The sequence below is a fragment of the Rhododendron vialii genome, chromosome 11a (assembly GCF_030253575.1).
Source record: "Rhododendron vialii isolate Sample 1 chromosome 11a, ASM3025357v1".
In the NCBI taxonomy this organism is placed as follows: Eukaryota; Viridiplantae; Streptophyta; class Magnoliopsida; order Ericales; family Ericaceae; genus Rhododendron; species Rhododendron vialii.
In genome coordinates, this window is record NC_080567.1 from 15,137,747 (window position 1) to 15,159,239 (window position 21,493).

At 38.9% G+C, this 21,493-nt stretch overlaps 1 protein-coding gene across 1 annotated transcript; it reads right to left on the minus strand.

The window, feature by feature from the left end:
* Positions 1-2,435: 2,435 nt before the first annotated feature.
* LOC131308597 (H/ACA ribonucleoprotein complex subunit 4) lies at positions 2,436-4,613 on the minus strand. The gene has a single exon (XM_058335557.1). The coding sequence runs from the start codon at positions 4,411-4,413 to the stop codon at positions 2,641-2,643; it is 1,773 nt and encodes a 590-aa protein (XP_058191540.1). The 5' UTR covers positions 4,414-4,613; the 3' UTR covers positions 2,436-2,640.
* Between the last annotated feature and the right edge of the window lie 16,880 nt (positions 4,614-21,493).

A 21,493-nucleotide genomic window follows, 5' to 3' on the forward strand; every position in this document is an offset into this window, starting at 1 on the left:
ACTTCCTTGTTCTTTTTGGATCTTGGCCTTTACCAAGCCTTGAACCCTTGACCTTGTGGTTTTGAGAAGTAACACCACCCACGTCTGGTCAACACTGGAGCCCAACTTCCAGCACTCGCACTCAACAACCACCACCAGAGCCCAACTTCCAGCTCACCGCAATCACCTCTAGCACCAGACAAACTGTAAAATCAGATTAATCGTAAATGCACGACATTTGAAAACACCAGACGCTAAAATGTCAACCAAATGTTGAAGCAACTCACTAGCCCGAGCCTGGCTACACAGTCCATTATCAACATTTAAGCTCTCTCTCCCAACAACTTAGTACTATAACTTTATTCAAATTGCACCAGAGGGTGTACATAAATGCCTTGATCTCAAAAGTTAAAATCTGTGTTACCTTGAACGCGAATTGTTCAAGGTATGATAATGAAAAGGAAGAGGAAAACGCGAAAGGTCACATGCCCTAAATTGTTGTACCGTAGGGATAGGCTTCTATAGACTAAAATACTGAAATGTTCTAATTTGGTCTAATTTAAACAAATATATGTCCAATATAATAGAGTATTGATGGTCTTTAAATTCGAATAAAACATATTTTTCGAGAAGCATTGTGACCACTGTTCTTGTAATTTGTCTTGCTAAAGCTTCAATCTCTCTAGCTTTATAAGAACTTTGAAATTGCTAAACACACATATTTGGAACATTGTGACCACTGTTCTTGTAATTTGTCTTGCTAAAGCTTCAATCTCTCTAGCTTTATAAGAACTTTGAAATTGCTAAACACACATATTTGGAACGTAGGCTTACCGGATCTCCGAACGTGGGTTCCAAAACGTAATCACCAGGGTAGATAACATTGAATAGGATACAAACCTATCCTTTCTCATTCAACCTTCATAATGAGGGGAGGATAGTAAATTTCACCCTCGAATGCATTTGGCTATGGAAAGGTAAAAGCAACAGGGGAATACTATGGACGCCTTACAAGATAATTAATATCCTGGCCAATTGAATCAAACGACTCGAAGGTCCATTTGACCTAATAGGCTAATAGGGCTGTATTCGTTGGGCCTGCAACCAGCTTTACAGAGACCTTTCATCAAAATGTTTAACTTAACTATGTGTGTGCGCGCGCGCTTGTGTCTGATATCGTGGACTACAACAGTTTCAGACAGACACTACATATGCAAACCAAAAGAGCAAGTACAAAATCAGATGCCCGAAACCAAAAGTGTTTACAAATCTGTGCAAAAACTTGAACCAGCTCAATGGTCACACCATTGAATGTAAATTATTACTTTGACGAATAGCATCTTGGCAACTAACATGTGTCAAGGCAGTAAACTGTAAAACATACGTGAGATGTGTAACATCCTACCTTGTGCAAATGAAAGTCAACTAGGGGACTCGCCGAGGCAATCCATTACTTAGGTAATGACTTTAAGATTCACCCAGAATTGGAACTTCCATGGTAGACAATCAAACATAAGCTGCACCACATTTTCACAAAGTAGACAATCTACAAGCGGTCTATACTTACCCCCGACCAATCGGAGTAAGATCAGGCTTCCCGGTCAGGTCTATACTTACATAGCAGTGCAGTAACAATTCTTTCTTCGAATGTTCAAGTAGTATTCTGGCCAAAAGCAAACCCATCCACTTCAACTCAAAATGTCACGAGTATTGGGTGAAAAAAGAGGGAAAAAAAAACTATAGATCATTGCTAATTTGCCAGGCTATAACCACATCAGATCAGAAGGCCAATGGTACCCTTGTCTCAATGCCGAAGAAATGTGAATTGCATAAAAAATTGTCTGGTCAGTGAAAGGGAGGCTTGTTGTTCGACGGGTCATAAGTACAAGGGTCTAAAGATTCAAAATAAGTAAAATAGCAACTGATAAGGAGAAAAGGAGTCGAGGATTGAGGAGTTGTACGTAGAAAGACCAGATCAGTACCTGAGATTCTATACTAAGTGGCGCACTAGAACATTACGTCATTACGGTAACCAGATGGTGATGACTTCGGAACGATACAGTAGAAGCATTGACGAGGCAAATTTATGACTTTAAACTGGTATGGGATTACTTTGAGTCTCTTTATTCGGCTTGATAGTCCTTTTCAGTAACAGGAAATGGCTGATTTTCCGGACACCAAAAAACGAAATTTTCCTTTCAACAATTAAATTCTTATTTCGGATGATTTGTCCTTTGGGAGACACCAAATATAGAGCATTCAAATCAATGCACAAAATGAATACCTATCCACTAAGAATTACAATCCACATGATTTTCACATCAGTGGACTGGGATATGTACCAAATAAGTACCTGGAGAAACATGCCCAGAGATGTACTGTTTGATGAAACCACTAATCATATCTAAATAAACCAAGCCATCAATTAGCCATGACAGAATAACTGAGGCTAGCAGTGAAAAACAAAACACAAACTCAAAACCAAATTACTAATCCAAACAAAGAAAACAACATTCTGATACAAGAAGATAAAAGAAAACAATAGTTGTCCAGAAAAGGGCAAAAGATCACAAAATCTTTGAACCACCCTTGCAAATTAGATGAGGCAACAGTAAACATACATTTATGAGTATTTTCTTGATCAAAGCCGCAATACTTCATCTAATCTTGTTCGGAGTTTTTATTCTTCTTTTTCTTCTTCTCCTTCTCGCTTTTGTTTGCCCCATCATCAGTACCGCCATTCTCAGCATCTTTGCTCTTCTTCTTCTTCTTCTTCTTCTTCTCCGATTTCTCCTCATCCGACGAACCAACTGCATCCTTCACTTTGTCCTTCTTCTTCTCCTTCTTAGCCTTCTCCACATCTGGAGTTACCTCTTCATCAGCTTCTTTGTTCTTTTTCTTCTTCTTCTTCTTCTCTTCCTTCAGTTCAATTTCCTCTTTCAGCTCTGCTGTTTCCTTATCTCCATCAGCCTTCACCTTCTTTGCAACATGTGGCGCAGGGCTACCATCAACCTCCTCCACTTTCCTCTTACGCCCCTCCTCATCATCTTCCTTATCCTTATGCTTTTTCTTCTTTTTCTTCTCTCCCTCCACTGTAGCAACCTCTGTAACCGCCGCCACTGGCTCACTCCCAGCAGCAAGACTAGCAACCACAGAATCCCCTCCAGCGGGAAGAGCAATCAAATTCCTCGACCACTCAGCCGGGGTGCTCTCAGTCGGCTTCCCATGCTTATCCAACTTCCCCTCCGAAATCAGCTTCTTCTTCATCGAGGCCCTAGGCCCCAACCCCCACTTCCTTGGATACGTATCCCTATCCATCACCACCCTCTTAATCTTCGCAACCACACCATGATCGCAAGTCGCCATCACAGCCGTAGTCATCTCCGCAATACCCAAAGCGATTGCCTCCCCTTTAGTTGTCATCAACACAACCTCCTCCCCAACCTCAACATCATTCTCGAACCTCAACAACCCCGGTATCATCAACTTCGCCCCATAGCAAATCGCATTCACGGCCGAATCTTTCACAACCAACCTCTTATAACTCGTCAACAGAACCTCCAGCGGCATTATCACCCTCCTCAAATACGTCTCATCCCTATAATTATCATACATCCACTGAGCATCCATAACATCGTGCATCGTCACCATGTTATCCTTCTCCCCCATAATCCCAGACCTAACCCTCCTCAGCTCCTGCATGTGCCCTCCCACACCCAAAATCAATCCTAAATGGACACACATGGTCCTCACATAAGTCCCAGCTTCACAAGATATCCAGAACACAACCAAATGCCTATTCACATCATACTCAAGCAGCTTAGCCTCATAAATAGTCCTAATCCTAAGCTGCCTTTTGACAGCCGAGATAAGCGGCGGGCGCTGGAAGACCGCTCCGGTTAGGGTTTCCAGCGCCCGGGCCACCTTGGCCGTGTCTGGAACCTCCGAGTGCAATCGAGCGATGCACACGTACTCTTTGCCGGCACCCTGCTGGGACTTAACGAGCCGGGTGGCCCGGTCCACGCAGACGATTAGGTTACCGGTGACTTTCGGGTCGAGGGTTCCGGAGTGACCCGTTTTCTCGACCCGGAGGATGCGTTTGATCCAGGCCACGACCTCGTGGGAGGAAGGGTTGGCGGGTTTGTCTAGGTTGAGGACACCGTACCTGATGTACTCGGCGAGCGGGCGCTTGAGAGGGGAGTAACCGGAGGGGAGGGGGGTGTAGTGTCCGGTTCGCACGTTGAGGCGATCGTAGTTCTTCAAGAGTATGGGCCAGTCGGATGTGTTGACTGAAGGGGTGAAGCTCTGGGGTTTTATGAGGTAATCATCGGTGGTTGCGTCGGCGGCGGCGGCGGCGGGTGGTGGGGTTTGTTCGTCTTTGGATTTGGACTTCTTTTTCTTCTTCCCGGAATGATTGAGGTCTACATCGGCCATCGCTGAGGTGGTTGGAATGGAGGGTGTTTGTTGTCTTCTTCAGTCTGAGTCTGTGAGTGAGATTAGGGTTTCGGGGTAAAGGAATATAGGAGGGAGTTTTACTCTCACTCCTATTGCTAGCCTAATCTTAGGGTAAGGAAGTGGAGGCTACTACTAGCACTGGGGGGCTGGGGAAAATGAATTTTAAGGGTTTAGGGTTTTGAAGGTGGGGATTGTTATGGTGTGGTCGTTTTTCCAATTACTATGTTGTACTTACAGCTCTAAGCCGGACCTACGGCAGCACATGCATCGGGTTGGGTCGGATTTTGGCTGGGCTTCATTTCAAATTCTCAATTCCACCCCCCTTAAAATTTTATTTCCAAGCATAGCCCTCTTAAAATTTCATTTCCAATTTATTTTTCAAAACCATAGTATCCATTTAGAATTAGTCCCGTTCCCGAACTCAAAATAAGTACTTATTTTTTAAGAAGATAATTTCAAGCTTAAAAATCATATGTTTACGCAAATAATTTTTTTATAAATATGAATCTTATTTGATAGATCTCATTGAGATCTTTTAAATGGTGGAAAAAAAATTGAATTTTTTTTTTCATTTACATTGGTTTTTAGTTTGAAAATGTGAAATAAGCTGCTTATTTTTTAAGAAGGTTTTTAGAATGGGGCCTTAATCATCTTCACTATTATAACTATAATATGAGTAATTTACAACCTTAATAATTATAGTTATAAGAAATACCAAGGTGAATATGTATTGGTATGCATATATAGGTATGGTATTGGTTTGTCTCTGAAAAAGAGTTGACCAGACTAATGATTGCATATAAATGAATTGACTAAAAACACTTAATCCCAATCGCAACGACAGTGCAAGAGCCCCACTGTGCAACCCCTGTCGTGCCCACAAGGCCAGCCCGGAGGTAAGCCCAATAAGCTGTCGGCTTGGACAATCTACTGGGCTGGGACAACCAAAAAAGATATTTTAGGTAATATATAAATATCATGACTGATGCATATAATTTACTTTCCTCCAAGGTCGATGGTTACTTAGAGCATCCACAATGGAATAACCAAAAGTCAATAATCAAAAATTGCCACATCATCTTTTGATTATGCATTTAAGAGGTTGCTAAAGTTAGCAATGTAGAGGTCTACAATGGTACAATTAAATTTGAATAACCAAAACTTGTCACATCACATTTTCAATTTATAAAAATTTAAAAATTGTGAAAGAAAACAATTTTTTTAAAACAGGTTTTAAACTAATAAAAACAGGTTATTAGAAAAAGAGAAAATAGTTTTTTGAAAACTTTGATTAAAAAAAATAGTTTTCGGGAAAAAGAAAAAAAAAGTTTTTGAATAAAAAAAAGTTTTGAAAAAAGTTTTTTTTTTTTTAAAAAGAACAGTTTTTGAAAAAAAAGTTTTAATAAAAAAAAAGTTTTTGCAAAAAAAATATAATCTTTTTAAAAGTATTTTTCATAGAAATATGTTGAAAATGGAAGAGAGAGAGAATGTTTTTGTGTAATGATAATGTACTTGATTGAGAAAATATTGAGACAACTAAATTTGATTATTGGCAAAAAGTTGTTAGTTTTGATTATCAAAGGGCCAAAATTTGATGAGTTGCTAAGAGGTTGCTAAATTTGATTATTCCACAGTGAGCTCTTTTTTGAGCAAATGTTGTTAAGCTTAGCAACATTTTAGTTTTGATTATACCACTGTGGATGCTCGTAGCGCATCCATAGTGGAATAATCAAAATAAAAAATTATTAAAGTTAACAATGTTGGATTAAAAAAGTGTTCACATTGGAATAATCAAACCTAGCAACCTCTTGATAACTCATCAAATTTTGGCTTTTCAATAATCAAAGCTAGTAATATTTTGTCAATAGCCAAATTTTATTTCTCAATCAAGTACACCAACATTAGGCCATCCACAGTGGTATAACCAAAAGATAATTGTTGTTAAAGTTAAAAATATTAGTGCAAAAATGGCTCACAATGGTATAATCAAACTTAGCAACATCCTTAGAAATAATCAAATTTTGGGCTTTGAATAACCAAAACTAGCAACCTTTTTCAATAATCAAAATTTGTGAACCCCACATTACATAAGTTAACTAATTCCAAAATTTATATACACATGCATTTCAACTACTATTTTATTCTTCTCTTCTTCACTTGCTTTATATCTTCTTCACTTCAACCACAAACTGTTTCTCTTTCTTTTCCTTCAAAAGTGAAGCTCATATTTCTCGATCATCTATAATTTAACTCATCGTTGCTGGATTAAGGTATTTTACTCTTCTTTTACGTTTCTATTTTAGGCTGCATTCTTATGAATTTAACTTAAACTTAACTTAAATCTGAAAATTATCTTTATTTGAATTTTTTTCGCATTTTTTAGTTTTGCGCCAAACTTTTATAGGTTATTGATTCGTCTCAACGAGAGGAATCGGGAAAAGAGTTTTTTTTTTTTTTTACTTTTACCCAAGTATTTTGATAAATGATCACTTTTTAGCAAAAAAAAAAATTGATTTTTTCCACTAAAAAGTGGTTATTCATTTTTTTGTTCCTCCCCCTATGGTTGAGTAAACAAAGAACCTTGCAAAAAAAAAAAAAAAGGAAGAACCTTGCATTCTTTTCCAAATTTAAGAACACATCTGATTTTTTTTTTGAAAGATTAAGAGAGTAGTGGATTTGTGATATAGGCTATAGGAATAGGAAGAAAAAAAAAATCGGTGTTGTTTTGATAGATAACACTAGGAAGAACACCATATATTCGATATATTTTTGCCAAAAAAAAAAAACGTAATGGAGGAAAGTGAATGGCGGGAAACAAAAGGGGATAGAGAGATTGTGTGAAATTGTAGTGGACCCCTTATTTTGGTTATGGACTAGAAGTGACCATTGTGAACCTCAACATTGTTAAGCTTAGCAATCTCTTAAGTGAATAATCAAAAGCTGATGTGTCAACTTTTGGTTATCCATTTTTGATTATACCACTGTGGATGGCCTTACACAAAAACATTCTCACTTCCATTCACTCTCTCTCTCTCTCTCTCTCTCTCTCTCTCTCTCTCTCCCTCTCTCTCTCTCTCTCTCTCTCTCTCAACAATGTTTATAAAAAATAATTTTACAAAACTGTAACTTTCAGATCTTTTTTTCTGTTTTTTTTAGAGTTTTTTTTTTACAAAAATTAATTTTTTCAAAATTTTTAAAAACTATAAGTAAATAAAGTGTGTTTTTCAAAAATCTGTTTTTGAAAATTTAAAACTCTTTTATAGAAAACTGTTTTTTACACAAAATCTGTTTTTAAAAAACTGTATTTATAGTTTCAAAATTTTCAAAACTATTTGTTTAAATATAATTCATTCAAAATTTCTCAAAATTATATTTACAGTTTTTAAGTGAACAAAGTGTGTTTTTTGAAAAACTGTTTCTAACATAAACTGCTTTTTTTTTTCCTTCAAAAACCGTTTTTTCAAAAAATATGCATGAAATGAAGGAAAAAAGTTTGAGGGCCCATTGATTTTGATTATGGGCAAAAAATAACCAATTTGGTATTTGACATTGCTAACTTTAGCAACCTCTAAATGATAATCAAAATCTGATGTGACATATTTTAATTATTCACATTTGCTTATTCCACTGCTGATGCTCTTAGCATCCCAAGTGAGCAAGGTTTGAGGCCTTTATTTCCCTTTCTTTCTTTATTTTTGTTATTTATGGCTCTCTCTTTTTTCCTTTTCAATCCACAATTTTACGAAAGTCACACTACTCAATTACTTTCTTAGAAAGTTCGCATTTAACAAACTTAACAATAATGTAAAAGTGATATGTTCTTAAATTTGATTAAAAGAATTCGGAATAGAATTTTTTTAAAAAAAAATGAGTGAGCTAACACGATTTATCAAATTTTTTTACACAAAATCATACTTCAAATATGAAGCAAACTTTCTTATTTTGTTAAAAATAAACTCTTAAAATCATCAATTTTTTTAAACACAAACCATACTTAAAATATGAAGCAAACTTTCTTATTTTGTTAAAAACAAACTCTTACAATCGTATTCTTTTATGCTTATTTTTGTATCATTTTAGTTTGAATTTGGGAATTGATATTCACTCATTTATCCACACTCCCTTTTTTGTCTTTTAGAAAAAAAAATATAATGTCAACACTAAAAAATAAAAAAGGAAGTGTGGATATCAAAAAAGGGGTGTGAATACCAGTTCTAAAATTTTTGTATTTTATAATTTTGGTAAAAGAACTCCTGTATTTTTTAGCTATCCGAAGTTGAAGTTTTATAAAAATTTACTTTCCTAGTATCATGTCACAAGATAGATAGACTAAGTGGATTGACAATGATCTCAATCGAACATGAATTCTTGGATAAGTTACTACGATAACTCAATTGAACAATTTTGCATCTTAAAATATGCAATGATATGTTTGTTCTTAAATTTGACCGAACTAATCAAAAAGCACTATGACCGGGGTTATATTTCGATTGTGATTTTATTGATGTAGTTCAAGCTAGAAGTACAATGTAACCTAGGTTTATTTTTTCCTGACTTGTGTGTCATTTTATTTTTTTGACTTAATAGTACGTGGGCAACCCAATTGTCAGGGCCGGCCCTGAGTGCCGACACCTCAGCTTAAATTACTCACCTCTAGAAGATTCTTTTACCGGATCCGGGGGTGGTGTAGGATGAAAGCCACACTACATGTTGTAGTTCGGCATCTCGGCCGTACGTCCATCTTGACAGTGACCGGTTCACATTTACCGGGGCCGAAGTGAGATAATGAGATGTGGACCGTTGATTGCCGAACGCCGAGATGCCGCACTACAAGGTGTAGTTAGAATGGCTTTCTCTGAAACCGTTTGGAACCAAATGGTGAGCGTCCACTGACTTTTGGAAAACTATGGAGTGCAATACACCTCATAGTCGGCTCTTAAGAAAACAAACTAACACTAGTTTATTGGTCCGAACATTAATTGAAAATAATCACCACATTAGTTCCCAAATATTTTGGACAGAACTTTTACCATTCTTCAACCAACCCGTCATTAGGAGACAATTTCTCATTCAAACACTAATGGTTCGAAACCATTTTTCCAACAACGTCATAGCTGCATGATCGTGCCGCCTTGAGATTTCAGTGTGGAATCGTGCTGATGGGGGTGCATTAGGGACATGAAAATGTAATGCTTCGCGTAGAGATTGTCTTTTACTCATACTGTGGTTCTACCCTAGGACTGAAAAGGGAATATATATAGTAATTAAAAGGAGGCACAAAAGGTTCAGGCTTCTTGCTTAGCACTTGCTATTTCCCTAGTTCAGACTAATTTTTCAATCCTTTTTTTTTTTTTTTTTTCCAGTAATTTCTTAGTCTTTTAACTCTGACTGCTTGATTTATTCCAGTAGATTTCTGAAAACTAAAGAAGGCCCGAATTCTATCTGCCTTAGTGGCTTTATTGCTTTGGATGTGCCTCTACCTCGTGGTCCTCTGTTGTATGTTCCCTTTGGATCTACTAGCCTTCATGTTCTTAATCCACAATCGTGAAAATAAAAGCAAAGTAAAAATCATAAGTATCTGCCACATTTTGTCTTTTTGCAACAACACACATAGAAATTGTATTTGAAAACATAAACACTCATCATTTTTATGTCGGTTTTTGGCTTTCTTTTTTTTAGTACAGAAATGCTCTCCGAGAATTTGGGAACTTCTTTTTTGTATTTTCTTAGAAATGGTTTTTTTTTTCTACCAAAATCCTCAAAAATAAATTTCAAATCCCGTCAACCAACTGGATTTCCCCCTAATTTTTCTGATTAAACAACTATACATGACCTATATCTGCCTAGTCTATGTTTGCTGATATATTCATTATGGCTTATGTGAATAAAGCTAAGCCTGTTTGGTATGCAGGATTCTTGGAGATGTATTCATGGGTGCCTATCATACTGTGTGAGATTATGGTAACCTCCCAGTAGGTTTTGCTGTCTAGCAACTCAATCCGTCTCCAAGATATCCAGAAATTAGCAGTTTCTTGTAAGACGGTTAGAAATGTCATAATACTATAATGTATTGTAGATGTCAAGGGAATTTTGATGGTTTATCTACATGTGTATTCTCATAATGAATTGGTTCTGTAAGTACCAAGTATGTTGGAGGTGATATGCAGAAATATTAATTCCTATTTGTAATCCATTTTTTTTTTCCAGGTAATTGACTTGTTTGTGTAGTCATTGATTATCCTCCACATCCATTGAGGAATTGAATTTCAGAGCAAGAAAAGAGAGAAAATTCAAGGAAAAACAGCTTTTGCCATACTTTTGTTATGTCATTTGCTATACATTCCTGTAGTTCAAAAGTGTTGTTAGTCGTTGCCTAATTTGATCTATTTTTGTAGTTGGTTGAATCAATTTTTAAGAAAAATGTTCAGTTTATGACGTTTGAAAATATGTATGCTTCACATTCTAATTGGTTCTGATTGGCCAAGCGATAGTAAGGACAGACAAGTCCGCCAACTCACACCAAAAAAGTGGCAGATGTGCAACTTGTTAGATCAATCGTAGAGGTTGCTGCGAGTAAAAAAAGTTGTGAACTAAAAATTCGAGATAATAATTCCAGCTCCTAATCACTCAGATCTATAAACCTGTCTGATTGTTTGATCCATCTCTATTTGGAATTTGTTGAATTTTTTTACAAATTAACTCTTATTTCTAGAAAATAGTTTGAAAAATATTTAACAGATCAAATACCCATCAACTCTCTTCAATTTTGTTATTTGCAGACAAATGAAGAGTGACAGGGTTACATTTAAACGCAAAAGACAGAGATGCATTCGGTACTCATGTGTTATTTCTCCATAAGATCAGATAAAACAAGGAAATACTAGAATTATGAGGCAAATCTAGAAATCGTAACTTTTAACTTCCAGTACTCACAAAGAAAGAGTAAACCAAATCCAAAATGGTAAGACTAGACTATCTTTGATCTCTTCTATGTGAAGGAGAGGGCGAAAAATCCAGCTGCAGTATTAACAAAATCCAACAATAATAGAGAATAACTAGGCATTGCATCAATCAGACTTGCACAAACTTAACACCTAAAATTAAAATATTTATATAGCTTCCTGAAAGAAGTAACTGTGTAAAAGCATAACATGTGATAAAGAAAATCCATAACAAGTTAAGCCATTAAGTCATTACAAGTTAAGCCACTAACGGTCTGTTTGGATGCCAGAGATGAGGGTGGATTTGGCAAGAGCCCTGGTTTGCAATCCTGGCCCCACACCATCTCCAGTCTTTGGCATCTCTTGTGCGCAGGTAGATTTGCATGGAGGCGGATTACACATCCGGTTGGAGGGTGGATTTGTAACGACAGGAGGTACCCTTGTCGTTGGCTAATCCGGGTGTTTTAGGACGATTTTGCCCTCACAAATCTAGGTGAGGTGTCTGTTGGAAAATTTCCAAAATTAATGAATGATAATTTTCCAGTAGTTTTTGGTAGAATAATGCTCCATGAATAGAGGTTAATGCTGGCATTTGCACCTGCTATTTATTCTAGCAGTTTTGTATATAGATTCTCCCCTATTCAAGGCTAAGAAATTAATTTTCCATATTCATTTCCTAGCTATTACAGAGACTTCAGAGCTGTATATAATGGGCAGTCCATTCTTCATTCTGCACCAGGAAATTCACCAACTCTGAGAGCTCTGAAATTCATTCTTTATGTGAGAGAGAGACAGGCAGTAGTTAGTTTGCCGAGGCAGTTGACGGCGGTGTTCCGACGACTTGTGGTTTAGCCGAGCCAACCCTGGGAGGAAGTCGCCGACGCAACCTACAGCACCCACGGTAGGCGGCGAATCTTTCTTAAGGAGACTGTGGTATCACACAGGACTCGGTTTCGATCCAAAAAATTATGTTTGTATCTCGTTCTCTATAATCTGTCTATTGCTTATGTAATTTGTATTTGTTCAATCATGTAATTGTAAGTTATCAATGAAATTGTTCTCTGGAATTTTCGTTATTGCCGAATTTTTCCCAACAAGCTTAAGAAAGATTTTTGATCATTGATCGGCATCGAATTTCAGAAAACAGTTTTTGTTTGTACTAATGTTTGAGTTGCAAGAACAGATTCATGACTGGATAGAAACGTGGTGGAGTACCACTGGTGTAAGAGGTTTAATCAATCTGCTCGGCAGATTGATTGGTGATTCATATGAGATTATGATACCACAAAATGTTTGATGGATCGAAACGTGATATGATAACAGACCCGTTTGGCTTCGGCCATGGCCTGTCGTGCGCGACATGGCCACTGTTCGATGATGGGATAAATAGAAAGCCTAAGGCAGTCGTGCGCGGCTTGGCCTTGGATAAATTTTGGTTGGCCTCTGGGGTGATCTACTTGGCTTCTGCCTTGACATCACCATGCCTTGATCCCACTGTTATGATTTGCTTGGCGGATGCAGTTTGGGTACTTGGCGTGGAATTAGCTAGAGGTGGCTTGCGGCCCGGCGTGCTTTGCCTGAAGTGATTAAGCTAGTGGTAGGCATGATTCACTCAGCCTCGGTACACGGCCTGTGTGGTATAAGCCAGTACCCAGATTACGCTGTTTAGCAGTAGGGGAAGTCGGATGGCCACAGTCTTGCTAGTAGCAGATTGTGTATACCGTTTACCTTTCGGGGGCACAACCCCCTGGACCCCCACGACCTGGTCGATCCTCACTGAGGGTCAGCCCTCAGACTCCCGCCTGGGGGTGCTGCCCCCAAGACCCCCGTCAGGGGGAACGGCCCCCTGAGACCCCCGCCAGGGGGCGCACCCCCTGGGACCCCCGAGGTACGTGGTATTGTGGGGGATGTCAGACTTAGCTTATTTGATAGATTGTTAATCTATGCATGTATAGCTTGTTGTTTTGAGATTGAGATTTGTTCTCTTATATGTGGTTGTTTCTAATTTCAGGAAAACATGACAACTGAGCAAGGAAAAACTACGGTTAATGGCAAAGACAAAGAGACTGGTAGTGTCAACGGAAATGTTCCAACTCATGCTCCTATTCCTTGGATTCCCAATGTTCCAATGTCTCATGTGGAGAGGCCGAGCAAATTTGTCGGGGTCGACTTCAAAAGATGGCAACAGAAGATGTTCTATCTCACCACCTTGAACTTGGCAATGTGGCTTGTCGAGGAAGCACCTGTTATTGCTGAGGACGATCCTGACACTCAGAAGCGAATTGATGTGGCCATATGGAAAGAGCTTGACTACATGTGCAAGAATTATATTCTGAATGCTCTAGATGATTCACTGTATTCTGTGTATGGCGAGGCTCCGTCGGCTAAGGAGTTGTGGGATTCCTTAGACAGAAAATACAAGATCGAGGGTGCTGGGTCCAAAAAGTTTGTTGTGGGCCGGTTCCTTGATTATATGATGGTGGACTCCAAGTCTGTGGCAATCCAAGTCCAAGAGCTGTAGCTCCTGCTCAATGAGATCAGGACTGAAGGGATGATTCTGAGTGAAGCATTCTAGGTGGCTGCGGTCATCCACAAGCTACCCCCAGCATGGAAAGAATTCAAGAGCTATCTCATGTTCAAGAATAAGCAGGATGACCTTAGAGGCTCTTTTCATCAAGCTCCGTATTGAAGAGGAGAATCGGGGAATGGATAGGAGTGCAAAGGCCTTCTACATGGCCAATGCAACTATGATAGAGCATGGTTAATCTTTCGGTGTGAGGAAAAACCAAAATGATAGGCGTTCTGACAAGCAAGCTGGTAAACAGAAGGACAAGAGTGTCAATCTGGGACTGAGAGGTGGTGTTGCCAAGAAATAGAACGAGAAGTTTCAGGGTACATGCTTCAACTGCAACAAGTTCGGGCATAAAGCTTCGGAGTGTAAAAAGCCACCTAATCCTCGCACTCAGGCTCACTTGGCTCAGGTGGAGGCAGGAGTGTCTTATATCAACCTCTCGGCTATGGTATTTGAAGTGAACATGGTTGGTTCAAACCATGTAGGAATGGTGGGTAGACACTGAGGCTACACGTTATATCTATTGTGACAGGCAGTTGTTCACTACCTTCGAGCCGGTTGATAACGGTGAGATGCTATATATGGGGAATTCAACTACCTCAGATGTTGCAGGACAAGGGAAAGTGGTCCTGAAGATGACTTCGGGAAAAGATTTGACTCTGAATAATATGTTGTTTGTGCCAGATATTCGTAAGAATTTGGTTTCTGGTTTGCTGTTGAGCAAGCATGGCTTTCGCCTAGTTTTCGAGGCTGATAGGGTCACTCTGACTAAAACTGGAATGTATGTAGGGAAAGGTTACATGACCGATGGTCTCTTTAAGATGAATGTAATGACTGTATCAATAAAAAGAAATCCCCTGTTGGTTATGTGCTTGAGTCTTCCTTTTTGTGGCATGGTAGACTAGGTCATGTTAATTACAATTCTATGTGTAGATTAATTAACTTGGACCATATTCCAGCTTTCCAATTTGATAAGAAACACAAATGTGAGACTTGTGTATAGGCTAAAATGTCGAGAGCATCTTTCAAAGCCGTACAAAGAAGCATAGAGCCTTTGGGTTTAATCCACATTGATGTGTGTGATCTGAAATATGCCCAAACTTGGGCCGGTAACAAGTATTTCATTACTTTTATCGATGATAGCACTCGGTTTTGCTATGTGTATTTGCTGAAAAGCAAGGATAAAGCCTTGGACAAATTTGCTCATTACAAGACTCAGGTTGAGAATCAACTGAGCAGAAAAATTAAGGTGGTCAGAAGCGATCGTGGTGGTGAATTTTAGTCACCGTTTGGAGAATTCTGTGCCCAACATGGGATTATCTATGAAACCATGTGTTACCCAAATTATGCAACCTAAAGGCGGGGGGGGGGGGGGGGGGGGGGGGTGTGAATAGGATTGCTAGTAATAATCACCGATAAAAATTTATCTCTAACAATATATGCAAACAATAAGTATGCAATCAAATAGAATGAGAGAAAAAAAGAGATAAAACCCGTTTATAGTGGTTCGGTCCGGATTTGTCCACGGTCCGGCCTACTCCACTTCTCCTCAAGCAATTACTTGAAGGTTCCACTAATCTTTAAAAGATTACAACTTGTAAGTCTTGCGGGTGCTTACAAAAACCATATGCCTCTAGCTTTCCCAAGGAGCTAGCACAACCGCAAAAGTTTTCTCCGAAAACCTCTCAAAAACAAACACCCAAAATCCTACTAGATTTTGGTCTTCTAAGATTACAAGTGATGTCTCTCAATCACTCACTTAGGGTTACAATTTGAGAGCAATGATAAGAAGATGAAAGCTCACAACAAACAATCAAGGTTTATCTCATAAAAGAGAAATATGACAGTGTAAGAGAATGAGATTGCTGATCTTGGCTGTGGGAGAGAAAAGAGCAAAATCTTTTTGCTTGGAAAGTGTTAGAGCTTTTGTTGTGATGAATCAATAATCAATTCAAGTGCTTTATGCCCCTGGTTCTACTCTCTAGCCGTTGTACTTCAAATCCTGCCATTGGAGTTTAATTTGAGCCGTTGGATTTAGATCTGGAAATGCACAACTGGACGAAATTCGCTTTGGCCGGTCGTCCGAGCGGTCGACCAGGCGGTCGTCCGGTGCCCTCCGGTAGACATACTCCTCTGGTCTGACAGTCGGTTCGTCAACCTGTAGCTCAAAAATTCGTCTAAATAAATCCGTTAAAGCACGTGTTGAGCACAATAAGTCTATGTGACTATTAATCATTGAATCCGAGACTTTATGCTATTTTTCAAGGTTACGAAAATATTTAGTCCGTGAAAGGACTTTTCGATAATTTTATATTTGCCGAATAAAAATATCGTTGAATTAATCATCAAAATAATTAATAGAGATACATATAATTTTCCAACAAATTATAATGCATACATTTTTCAACACCATGGCACCTTATTCGCCTCAGACTAACGGAATTGCTGAGCGCAATAATCGTACATTGAAGGATATGATGAATGCAATGTTGATCAGTTCTGGGTTGCCTCAGAACATGTGGGGAGATGCTGTTCTCACCGCTAATTACATCCCCAATAAAATACCTCACAAAGATGTTGGTAAAACCCTGTATGAATTGTTTAAGGGTAGAAAGCCTACCTATACATTCTTACGAACATGGGGTTGTCTAGCGAAGGTGGCTGTACCTCCTCCTAAGAAGGAGAAGATAGGCCCTAAAACCGTTGATTGTGTGTTCATCGGTTATGCATATGATAGTAGTGCCTATCGATTTCTTGTGTATGAGTCAGATATACAAGATATTCACAAGAATACTCTCATGGAGTCAAGGAATGCAATGTTTTTTGAACACATATTCCCTTATAGATCCATTGAAGAGTCAAGTTTTGCTAAACGGACCTTGCATCCGGCTAATGAAAGCAAACAAAGCCAAGAAGAAGAAGTTGATGTTGAACCACGAAGTAGCAAGCGAGCTAGAACATCAACATCTTTTGGTCCAGATTTTCTGACTTATCTGGTAGAAAATGAGCCTCGGACGTACTAGGAAGCTAGAAGCTACCCTGAGGGTCCTTTGTGGAAAGAGGCCATTAAGAGTGAGATTGACTTTATAATACAAAACCATATATGGGAATTGGTGGATTTGCCACAAGGTAGTAAGCCTCTCGGCTACAAATGGATCTTCAAAAGGAAGATGAAAGCAGATGGGTCAATTGATAAGTACAAAGCTAGGCTTGTTGGATACAGAGAAAAAGAAGGCCTAGATTACTTTGATACTTACTCACCAGTCTCAAGGGTTACTTCCATCCAGATGATCATCGCGATCGCAGATTTGCGTAACCTTGAGATACATCAAATGGATGTAAAAATAGCTTTCTTGAACGGAGATTTAGATGAAGAGATCTACATGGAACAACCTAAGGGTTTTTCCATGCCAGGCCAAGAAAGGAAAGTATGTAGGCTTGTTAGATCATTGTATGGTCTAAAGCAAGCACCGAAACAATGGCATGAGAAATTTGACAATGCTGTGTTGTCAAGTGGCTTCAAGATCAACGAATGTGACAAATGTGTTTACGTCAAAGACATAGACGAATGGTACGTCATTTTGTGTCTCTACGTTGATGACATGCTCATTGTTGGTAGCAATGAAAGGGTCATTCAGTCTACCAAAGATATGTTAAACTCAAAGTTTGAGATGAAGGATATGGGCCTTGCAGATGTCATTCTGGGTGTCAAGATCACCAGAACATCTGTCGGACTTGCGCTGTCTCAGACACACTACGTTGACAAGATTCTTGAGAAGTTCAACCCGTCTGATTCAAGTGTCGCAAGAACCCCTGTGGATTTAATTCTACATTTATCCAAGAATGTGGGGTGGGGGGGGGGGGGGGGGGGGAAGGCATATCTCAATTAGAGTATTCTCGGATAATTGAGAGCCTGATGTACTTGATGAGTTGTACAAGGCCCGATATAGCTTCCTCAATCAGCAGACTGAGCAGATACACGAGTAATCCAGGTCGTGATCACTGAAAGGCAATAGTTAGGGTTTTGCACTATTTGAGGTATACTCGTGATCTGGGGTTGGACTACACCAGATATCCAGCAGTACTGGAAGGGTATTGTGATGCGAATTGGATATCATATATGAAGGACTCAAAATCCACAAGTGGATATGTCTTTATACTTGGTGGTGCAGCCGTTTCTTGAAAATCCTCCAAACAGACGTGTATAGCACGTTCAACAATGGAATTAGAGTTTATCGCTCTAGATAAAGCGTCTGAGGAGGCCGATTGGCTTCGTCAATTTTTGGAGGATATTCCAAGATGGCCGAAACCTATGCTAGCGATTAGTATCCATTGCGACAGTCAATCTGTAATTGGTAGGGCACAGAGTAATATGTATAATGGTAAGTCTAGACATATTCGACGTAGACATAATACCATTAGTCAACTACTCTCAAGTGGGGTTGTTGCTATTGACTATGTGAGGTCAAAAGACAATATTGCGGATCTGCTAACAAAAGGGTTAAACCAAGAGCTAATTGAGCAAGCATCGAAAGGGATGGGGCTAAAGCCACTACGCTCATAGGTACCGCAGGGGTAGCCAACCTAGTTGACTGGAGATCCCAAGATCTAGGTTCAATGAGACTATCTTTCGCGAATAGCCGAGAACGATCACTGAGGAGACTCGGTCTCCTGCCCATTCCAATGGTGTAGAACAGTGATGCCTGCAAATGGAAAGAGGTTAAGCATTGCTTTTAATGACTCCTATGCGCTGGGTTGCCAGGCGGGGTATGGCAAGATACTCTTTATATGAAGGTCACCTATGTTAGTATGAATTGGGTCCGCTTCTTTGAGAATTGTGGCAAAATTCTTGAGAAAATACTTGCAGAACTAGGAAAGGGGTGTCATGGCCAAAATGAACCCAATAGTGAGAACTGAACTACGTTAGGAGAAGTTCTGTGTGACGTTTGTTGTCTCGGTTTACATCGGCGGCAGAACAGTTCAAAGCGGGACCGCACACTGGTTTGGCAGTAAACCCGATAGGCTATCACAAGGGAAGGTTCCAGGCCAAAATCCACCTATCCTATGCAGGAATTATCCGTTATCTCTCTCTCCAAGTCAGCTTTGTACTTTGCATCAGTATGCCTATCAATTTCATTTAGGGGGGGATTGTTGGAAAATTTCCAGAATTAATGAATGATAATTTTCCAGTAGTTTTTGGCAGAATAATGCCCCATGAATAGAGGTTAATGCTGGCATTTGCACCTGTTATTTACTTTGGCAGTTTTGTATATTGACTCTCCCCTATACAAGGCTGAGAAATCAAGTTCCCATATTCGTTTCCTAGCTATTACGGAGACTTTAGAGCTGTAAATAATGGGCAGTCCATTCTTCATTTTGCACCAGGAAATTCACCAACTCTGAGAGCTCTGAAATTTGTTCTTTGTGTGAGAGAGAGACATGCAGTAGTTAGTTCGCCAAGGTGGTCAGCGGTGTTCCGACGGCTTGCGGTTTAGCCGAGCCAACCCTGGGAGGAAGTCGTCGACGCAACCTACAGCACCCACGGTAGGTGGCAAATCTTTCTTAAGAAGACTGTGGTATCGCACATGACTCGGTTTCGATCCAAAAAATTCTGTTTGTATCTCGTTCTCTGTAATCTGTCTATTGCTTATGTAATCTATATTTGTTCAATCATGTAATTGTAAGTTATTAATGAAATTGTTCTCTGGAATTTTCGTTATTGCCGAATTTTTCCCAACAGTGTCCTCTCTTCATCTCCCCATTTTGATCTGTAACAATGAAGAGAGAGAGAGAGAGAGAGAGAGAGAGAGAGAGAGAGAGAGAGAGAGAGAGAGGGTGATGAGGAGCATACCGATGGTTTGGCCCTGTTGCTTGGACTAGTTTTTTGGGTCGCTGCTTTGATCGATGAGAGAAAGAGAGAGAAAGAGAGTGGGTGGGTACCAGTCAAAAAAAGAAAGTGGGTCGGTAGGTGGGACAAATCATAAATATATACATTTATAATTGCAGTAATTAGGTTAACTTATTATAATTGCAGTAACTACATATTTATATAAATACATATTTATTATAATTGCAGTAAATACGTATTTATAAACTAGGGCAATTGAGTCATTTGATAACTTATTTCTTCATATCCACCTTCTCAAAAAACTATCCAAACACTGGATTACAAATCCACCCTTCTTATGAGGTGGCCCCACCTTTCTTAAATATCACCCCTCATTCCATATCTACCCTCAAATCCACCCTCCTTTTATATCCACCCAGAATCAAATCTTCCATCCTAACGGCCCGTAAAACATTCCTTTTCTGGAAATCCCATAAAAGCATAACAAGTTGAGATAACAAAACCCCAATAAAAACAAAAAACCCCATAACAACAAAATTATATCTCATCTTGATTGTTGAAGACACCAGTAGATTCCTTAGCAAGCAATAGCTTCTTCAAAAACTTGACAGGAACACCAAAAGAGCAATATTCATAATCTCCAGAGAAGTAGGATTGGTTAAAAATCAACGATGGGCCCACTAGAAAAACCGCAACCCACATTCATGTTAGCGACTAGGTATTCAAAGTCACTAGGACAACCAGCAGAAGAATGTAATATAATTCTTTGATGTGTAGCTGAAACTTTGATTTTTCTAAATTCAGATATCATCCCACACCTGATAGCCAACGGATAATCTAAGGGATTTCCAAAAGCTAATATTGACTGCCCTACTTTGGTGAATGAATTAGAGAGTTTGAAAACATGGGGTTTGAGTTCTTTTGGAACATCAACTTTCCAAATGGCCAAATCAATACTAGTATGAACACACAAAACCTCAACTTTTTGACTATGATTCAAAATAGTTTGACCAATTATCTTGTTCTCACTTTTTTGGATACACAATGAGCATTTGTGACAAAAGTCCCATCACTTGATATCATGAATCAAGTAGACATGCTACTTTACCCCACATAAATATCTTTATACTCCGAGGAAGCAAAAAATAAACCCAAATAAACAGATAGGAATGGTATACTCCTTTAACTGTAAAAGTCTACAAAAGTAAACTGTTAAATGCTGGTTAAAGGGATTTAACTCACTCGTCTCAAAATACAGGTTCAAAACACCAGTGGAGCATTTTCCACAAGATTTTGCCTCTGTCGATCTAGGGCAAACGCAGGAGAGTAGCTTCTTGTAAACCTGGATTTCACACAAATACTGCAACTTCACAAATCAAACTACTAATAAAGCATTTAACAGAATTCTGTTAGGGCATATATGCATGAACTTCAAATGTAAAGCAAATGCTAAGGGCATTTAACATGCTATTGCAAAGGGGTCTTAATAAAAACTCATCAGATACCACCAAGAGATGGTAGGGTACAACTAATCGACTAACACAGATGAAGCCAGACAAATCAAACGAAAAATACTCTAACGACAGGTCCATAAACTTACACAGAGGAAACAAATTGTAAAATACATAAAACATGAAATAGCCCAGGATCTAAATAAACCTTTAAGGATACGAACAAGAAATGGGTGCAATATTTCAA

Bases quoted from the DNA above. Each gene is read 5' to 3' on its own strand.
- LOC131308597 (XM_058335557.1), bottom strand. From the start codon at position 4,413: ATGGCCGATGTAGACCTCAATCATTCCGGGAAGAAGAAAAAGAAGTCC.